This window comes from Monopterus albus, unplaced genomic scaffold, assembly GCF_001952655.1.
Source record: "Monopterus albus unplaced genomic scaffold, M_albus_1.0 scaffold57.1, whole genome shotgun sequence".
NCBI lineage: Eukaryota > Metazoa > Chordata > Actinopteri > Synbranchiformes > Synbranchidae > Monopterus > Monopterus albus.
This window is the reverse complement of record NW_018127937.1, coordinates 866,994-875,069: the sequence shown is the minus strand read 5'-3', so window position 1 is coordinate 875,069 and position 8,076 is coordinate 866,994. Positions and strand designations below refer to the sequence as shown.

General features: G+C 42.5%; 2 protein-coding genes across 2 annotated transcripts in view; one reads left to right on the top strand and one right to left on the bottom strand.

Annotated features, from left to right (window-relative positions):
* Positions 1–6,830, top strand: part of znf395a (zinc finger protein 395a) — a 12,776-nt gene extending 5,946 nt beyond the window's left edge. Inside the window, exons 6-11 of the mRNA XM_020602663.1 lie at positions 17–158; positions 238–338; positions 1,604–1,856; positions 2,892–2,984; positions 4,011–4,081; positions 4,864–6,830. Of these exons, the coding sequence (XP_020458319.1) occupies positions 17–158; positions 238–338; positions 1,604–1,856; positions 2,892–2,984; positions 4,011–4,081; positions 4,864–4,975 (772 nt within the window). The 3' untranslated portion in view covers positions 4,976–6,830. The remainder of the gene's footprint in view (positions 1–16; positions 159–237; positions 339–1,603; positions 1,857–2,891; positions 2,985–4,010; positions 4,082–4,863) is intronic.
* Positions 6,831–7,922: 1,092 nt separating this feature from the next.
* Positions 7,923–8,076, bottom strand: part of gtf2a2 (general transcription factor IIA, 2) — a 2,007-nt gene continuing 1,853 nt past the window's right edge. Inside the window, exon 4 of the mRNA XM_020602662.1 lies at positions 7,923–7,928. Coding sequence (XP_020458318.1) covers positions 7,923–7,928 — 6 coding nt within the window. The remainder of the gene's footprint in view (positions 7,929–8,076) is intronic.

Genomic DNA, 8,076 nt, shown 5'->3' with positions numbered 1-8,076 from the left:
CTCTGGGCTACGGGAGGGGGGGCGGCAGCTGTGGAGGCCCAGCACCCTCTCCGCCACTCGCAGAGCCTGATGCTGGCCTGGCCACGCCCTCCGATGAAGGACTAGACATGGAGCTGGAGCAGGTGCTATTTGATGAGCCGGCACCGCGGAAACGCAAGGTGAGCAGGTGTTTTCATAGAAGAAGACAAACCATGGGAACAGGTGAGAGTGAGCGCTGACAGGTGTGTCGTCCTGCAGAACTCGGTGAAGGTGGCCTACAGGTGTCTGTGGCCCAGCTGTGGGAAGGTGCTGACGTCAGTAGTGGGAATCAAACGTCACATCAGGACAACACACCTGTGGTAAGACTCGGTCTTTCCACACTGCCTCTGCGCTTCAGGAACATTAAGGTTATTTACTAAGGGTGGTTTCACATTAGGAACCCGGATCCGAGTAAAGTTCGGTTCATTTTGATCAGTGTGAACACAATTGTACCGGACTCGGGCACGAAGGTCTGAAGAGGTGGTCTCGAGGACGATTCATGTGTACCTGAGTACGGTCTGTAGGGGATGCGAACACAACCATGCTCCAACAAGGAAGTGGGCCGCTAAAAGAAACTCTGAGATTTATGGAAGTATTTACATGCTTGTGGAACAGAAACAAATGTCGCCCAGTTGATGAAACGAGTGTCGTTGCTTCTTCTTTTTGGCGGATTGCAAACAAACAACGTGCATACTGCCACCTACTGTATCGGACCGTGTACGCATACGAGTGTGACGGTTCACGGAACGATGTTACTAATGTGAAAGCACTTAACTTCCTTCCAGCAGGGCTGTAGTGGAAATTTACAGACCTGGAAAATAATCACATTACTTTATTTTGTGATTTCAGTACATTTTCGACAGTAATGCATAGTTTTGGAAATCAACAGGGAAATGGTTTATGGTTTAAAATTTTGGGATAATTGAGAAAATTAAATATTTGTCTAATCAAAGCACAGTTATATAAAAACCAAGTAAAAAGTCCTTTAACATTGCAATTTTACCCACAATAGTCAAATTTATCCAGAAACATTTAATAGGATAATTAACAGTTTTGAGAAAAATGAAAATATTTTAAATTAAGAATTCAATATTATATAGATTATGAAAATGTCATTTTAATTTAGTAATTAATTTTGACTTCCTAACTTAATTAAAGTTAATGTTAAACTTCACTCACATGCTCATCATTTTGAATAAGTGTATTTATAGATTTGGATTAAAAGAAAAACATGATTATGTATTTTAAAAAAGTTAATAAATATTTTGTATAAATATCTTATTATTTTTCATGTTTTTCTTTTTCTTTTTTCCTTCCTGACATTTTCGGGAATGGATGGATTTTCAGTAAATATTTTATTATTTTTCATGTTTTTCTTTTTCTTTTTTCCTTCCTGACATTTTTTTAGGGCAGAATTTGGCTTTTGAATGCCTTTTCTAATCATGAAATGAAATTCAAAAGTAATATTTTAAATATTTTTAAAAACATGTCACAGTTCCTTACAAAACTAGCACCAGGATCAATTTAACTCTTGTTTTATTATTATTACCAAGTTATAATGTAACCTTTGACCTCCCTGTTGCAGTCGTGGTGGGGAACACGAGCGATGTTCCCGCAGTGAGGAGGACTTTTACTACACTGAGATCAACCAGTGGGACCAGTGGAACCAGTCTCCTCCACATCCACTCATCTATGGCCCCACTCCCGCTTCACTCCCCTCCTCGCCTCCCAGCCCTCCCCCTCCATCTCCCCCCTCTCCACCTTGTGGCGCCTTGAGCTGCTCCGCCCCCTCCTCACCTGACAGCTTCTGGCAAGTCCAGTCAGAGCACTCCTATCAGGTAGGGGCGGGACTTGTCAGCAGTGATTGACAGCATGTGTGTAAATAAATTTAAGACACATATTTGTGATGTAGAATTACCATATTGACCTGAATATAAGACAACATGCTTTTCCTGTATTTGAGGAAAGGAAACACTGAGAATGCTGGGAATGTTTCCCTGAGATCCCATAAGTCCAAAAAGAAGCAGCTCCTCCTCATTGTATAAAAGTATAAAATACAGTAATACATTAAATAAAGTTCTGAAGTGGAGCAGTCAGTCCAGCCCTCACCTGTGGTCACGAGCTCTGGGTAGTGACCAAAAGAATGAGACTGTGAAGAGAAGCAGCTGAAAGAAGTTTCCTCTGTAGAGTGTATTGGGCTCAGGCTTAGAGACAGGGTGTGAGGTTCACTCATCTGTAGGGGGCTCGGAGTAGAGCCGCTGCTTCTGATCGGGATGTCTCCTGGGCACCACCCATTGGAGGTTTTCGTAGCATGTCCAACTGTCGGGAGGCCCAGGGGGAGACCCAGAACTCAGGGAGGGATTATACTGTATATCTCATCTAGCCTGGGAACGCCTCTGGGCCCCCCAGGAGGAGCTGGGGAGTGGGACATCTGGACTAACCTGTTGCACATGCAAAGCGTCTTTGAATATGCTGCAAAAAATGGATGGATGAGTTTATTTCCTCTGTGGCAGCAAAACTCATAACGGCAGCCTTCAGTTACTTGCAGTCGTCTTCTTCACTGCCTTTGTTGACGCTTCTTTGTTACTGTTGCCACAGACTGTTGACCTGCAGATTAGCATGAAAACAGTCAGAAGTGTGGAAAAGACAAAAAAAAGCACACCCACTCATAAAAACGTCACTCCATAGCATCTCTAAAAACTTCACAGGGTAGCTCTGATGAATGCAAAAACACCTTTTGATAAACCCATTTTCTTATCTTCAGCAAATTTATTTCTCATTTTTAATTATTATGTTTATTTCACTGAACTGGAACCTTGTATGTAAGTATATATTTAAACCAAACTGTAATAATGCTGTGTCGGTCTCTTTAGGCTCTGCCTCCCGGCCACGTGGTTTCAGCAACAGTTCCGAGCACAGCTACCTGTCGCTGGACGGCCCCGCCCACCACCTGCAACAGCAGACAGGTAAACACTCACCATTTTGTCACATGGCTTAACTAATCCAGGCTCATATAAGGCCAAATAACCCGATTGATGCTCATCCAGATAATTTGGCTCTTTGAGCTCTGTGATTGGTTGAACCTGGGTAAAGTTGTCTTCTTAAGGGCAACATGAGTAGAGAGCTGAAACTATGATCAGCATTTATTTGCAAATGTGTTGTGCATTGTGCTCCCACAATGATCACTGCCACTCTAGGCAGTGATCGGTGGAGAGCTGCAGGGCCTGCCTTTTCTATTTAGCTGTTCAGCTGCTCAGAGGGGAAAATAACTGGCTCTGACGATAAAAAAACAGATCAGGAAAACACTTCAGACTTCTGCAGACCTGCAAAATATTTCCACACAAGTGTGAAGTGAAACTCTGCAGATTCTTGGTAACTTGCTGCTGCTGTATTGTTTGCAGAGAATGCAGAGTTTGGGACTTTCCCTGAGAATATTAGGTTAAATTTTCAGATTTTGTACAAATTACTGTGCATCCCCTCACAGCCAACTGCACCCCCCAAACACACTTCTCAAATGTACTTGTTTTCTGTCAGTCTCAATCCTGTGCAGCAGACTTGTTTATTTTCTCCAGAACAGCCTGTTAAAACTGGTTTTATAGTGAAGGAGGGTGAAGTCTGTGTGCGTGTGTGCGTGCACCCAGCCCTGATTACTTTTATTGAACAGGAAAATCCCTGTGGATGGTTTGTGGTCACATTTTCCATCCATCTGGCAGAGTGCAGTGCCACCTGCAGGCCGCCAGGGGAACTGCAGTGTTTACAGCCGAGTGAAAAAAACACTAAGGAGACTAACAGCAGCCCTAACAAACAGTTTATGAAAAGAAGCTGGTGCTCAACAGGAAGGATGGTTTCTGCGGTGAAAATAAAATATCAGAGGCCAGCAAAGATTGTCAGGAAACGATAAGGAGCTCAAATAAACAGCACAGTGCCCTGCAGTGTTTACCGCTATGACTTTCTGCAGCAGACTCACTCCTCTTCTTCCTTCTCCTCTTCAGGGTTTGTCATTTCGAGTGCGTTCAGTCAGTCTAGGAGAGCAGTGGCTGCAGCACCACAACACCCCCTGCAGGTCAGTGTTTACATACACTTACAATCTTCTAATGTTCTTTCAGTTTGTTAATTAATTTGGTAACAATCTACAGCCCAGCCTGTGATTTACAGTGTAGGTTCATTGTTAAAATGCAGACTGGTTCTACTGGTGCTGAAATGTAGGTACAGTGAAACAAATGGGAAACAAAACTGAAGTTCGGGGGAAATGGTGTCAACCTTTTCCGAGGAGAGCAGCCTCATATTGTTACAAACCCACAAAGCATTGTTCTCTGCAGCACGAGAAGCTAGTGCAATAATGTAGACAGAACAGAGATCACTGAGTCTGGCTTCCTTCAGACTGTGCACGGTGACGCTGTTCTCAGTTTGTTGTTGCCTCCTGTTGTTTCCTGAGGAGGAAACCTGCCCCCCAGTGTGGCAGTATGGCTCACTGGTGGTGGTGGGGGGGGTAATAGCCAGTGGAGCAAAGAGCGATAAGCTGAACCAGGGTCTGGACTCGCATCACAGTGAGGACATCACATTCACTGTGGTGTTGGTCTTTGGATAGAGTTTGTGCACAGCAACAAAAATGCGAAATCACCAGCTGCATTGTTTAAGTCAGTCAAGTGCTTCATTCAACATAATTAAACCCAGTTTACTGGACATAGTGCTGAACTGACAATGAACTATATTTTTTCTTAATTGTACAGTGACATGAACACAAACATAGGTTTTTCTCCTCTTTGTGGTTTTCGTGCCACATGACGTGAACGCAGCAGAAGACAGACAAAGAGCTCAGTCTTTCTCTCTCTGTCTGTCTTTCAGGAGGATTCGTGGTGAGGCCAAGAAGTGTCGTAAAGTTTATGGCATCGAGCACAGAGACCAATGGTGCACGGCCTGTCGCTGGAAGAAAGCCTGCCAACGCTTCCATGACTGAGCAAGAGGAGCATGGGCACAAAGAAGGACTGTTAGTGAGAGCTGAACTGCGCCTGGGGGATGTTCTAAACTTTTCCTGTATCTGAAACCAGAAAACCGTTTTATACTCGTACTATATTTGCAAGAAGTGTTTTTATTTTTGAATGTGCAGTTAGTGGCTTTTGTCATCTTATGGCAGAGATGCACCAAGCTGACGTGAGGAGGTGCCCAGCTTGCAGCTGTCAAATGCTAACACTTTTTGGCACTATTTACAAGCAGCAAAGCCGCTGATAATGGTGCTCTCACTGTAACCACACCAAATTTCACCCATACGTCTGACTTGGCCTTTGATGATGTGCTGTCCACAACTGTGTATTCACCACTGGCTATTTTTGCTTTTAGGGCAGAGACGCACCAAGCTGACGGTCGGCCATCGGCCACTGTCAGGGCTCGTCTTCCCTGTGTGTCCTGCACCGTTGGCACTAGTCGGTGGCTTTTTGAACGATTCAACATGTTGAATTGGCGGTCAGGTCTCATCAGTGAGAAAGAGACCACTCTGATTGGCTGGTGAACTTAGCGAATCAGAACGGTTCAGGAAAGCTCCTTCAGCCTTTTGTTATAATGTCCATGATTTCACACATTTAGTGCGGTTTTTCACCTCCATGACCTCCTTTCTTCCTCCACAACCAAAACACCGAGGGCAGAGAACGGCAGTGTCACTGGTTATCAGACGTATTCTCGAATCGAAGCAGCTAAAAACAGCAGCTGTGTTGAACGAGATATGTTTATTGCTTATACTTTGGCGTTCTAGCTCTTCTTCTTTCCCTTTCTGAATGGTGAATACACACACTGCCACCTGCTGGTGGGGTGCGTATTTCTGTCACCTAGCAGTATATTTTGTTGGAAGACTTAAATATGTGATCAAGCATTTTAGTGGCGTTTAGTATCATCATTTCCTTACACAAATAGAAAACATTTCCTTCAATGTGCATTGGATGTCACTGAGTTGTTTAGAACCCTAACAGGGCTGTTTTAACAAGGCTGTAATTGGTGCAGTGTCTCCACTGCTTTTAAAGGGTCATTCCGTGGTTCTTGCACATCACTATCAGTGACCTAATCCTGGTTTGTCCTCTGACTACAGATGTCTAACACACAGGAAGCTGTGGAGTTGAAATGTGACTGTTTAATAGGCATGCTGATTAAAACCTCTGTCCATCTGTGTTATGGGAAATGTAGGAGCCAGTGTTTTCAGAGAACTCGAATCATGATTTCTCCCCCCTCAGCCCTTTTTTTTTTTTTTTTTGAGCAGTATTTTTATGGTAGCAGTGCAGCTTTGCTGTGCCAGGGCCTTTATTTGCTCTGAACTCTGCAATAATTCACACCACACTGATTTATATTTTGAAGCCATCAGTTAATTCATCACATCAGGTGTCAAATCTCATCTTGTTCTGCACCTCAGCTAGACAGCATACTCCAAGACATGTCACTGTAAATATCACCATCGTTATTTCACATCAGTCCTTCACTTGAGATGTTTTTGTTTGGAAAAGGAAGCCATTTACTCTTCTCTGTGGAAACCACAGGCACTATTGATCGAGGCTTAATTACAAATAGCAATACACACTGGTTTACATTGCAATATATATTTTTTTATGTCTCCTTTCCCTGGTATATATACTGTCCAAATATCCAATACCCTCTATTCCTGAAGCTTTTTGTAAGTTTTTTTGTTTTTTTTTTGGTACAAAAACAGGATTCTTTGCAATAAACACACAAATATCAGTTTATATTGCCTTTTCCTGTCTGCGCAAATGCTGATCATTTTTATGATGCACTCTTTATACAGGATGTGAAATTTGAAGTTGAATTAAATTGTAAATGCTAATGTTGTCTGGCTTTTGGTTTGTCTTTGTGGCATTGGTGGAAATACCACTATACAGATATTAAGTAAAAACAGTATAACCCCAGTGCAGCAATAACTTAGAAAAGACCTGCCTTCAAAACTTCACTTGAATAAGAGCACAATGGTATTAGCATCAAAATATACTTCAAGTAACAAGAGTACAAGTACTCATTATGCAGAATGACTCATTTCAGAGTACACATTTGATAATTGTTGATGCAGCGATGCAAGCAGCGTCCTGTCTCTGCTCCGCAGAAGAGCATTTACCTCAGTCAGGGTGAGCGCAAAAACAACTTGTACCAAATAATTAGGAAAACAGAAGCATAGGTCTGTTTCTACTAAAATCACAATGTATCAAATTCAATAGCATCAGCCACCACTGAAGGGTTTTACCTCTCCTACTGCAATGTAACTGCTTTATTGCCACTTGAGAATAAACATTCAGTGAGTAGCAGTTCCACAGCTGAGGTCAAATGAATAATCTCAAGACTGTGGATCAAAGAGGGAGAATTTACAAAACAATCAAACTGTGTCTCCATCACCAGGCCACAGGTGTAACAAAACTGTGGGCAACACTTTTTCTTTCTGCATGGATCATACATAGCAGTTCCAAAGCTATGGACTCTTGGCTCCAAAAGCTATTGTATGACTTAGTTTAAAATGTCCAAGAAATGCCAAAAGTCCGTCCGTTCCTAGAGTCTTGAGAAATTTTTTGAACAAACCGATAAAACCACAGATTAACAGAGAAAAGCAGTAAATTCTCACACAGGAGAGCAACTAGTCCAAGTGTCAGCAGCAGCTGAAATGAAGGGACAGAAAACAGAGCTTCTGTGGGTGTTAAATAAAGTTTTTATTAAAGATAATGCAGTTTAATTATAACAGCAAATTGAACACAAACTCTCGCAAACTGATTAAAAAAAGAAAACATCTGCAGGTACAGTGACCGAACCACTCTGGCACACACACAAACACACACTCTCACTTCTGTGCTGTAATAAATTATATGTACAGTCCAGGTCCATGTGGGCTCCACTCAGACGGAGCCTTCACTCTGCAGCGTTGGAGCCTAAGTCTACAGAGGCAACATGAAAAGACAATGTTAATTACAGGGAAAACAGGCTGAGAAGAAGAAAGAACAAAACAAAATTATGTGAGCACATCACGTCAACAGTGAGTCTCCTGATGTGTCACTGTGAAATAGAGAAATGTCTTTATTAAAT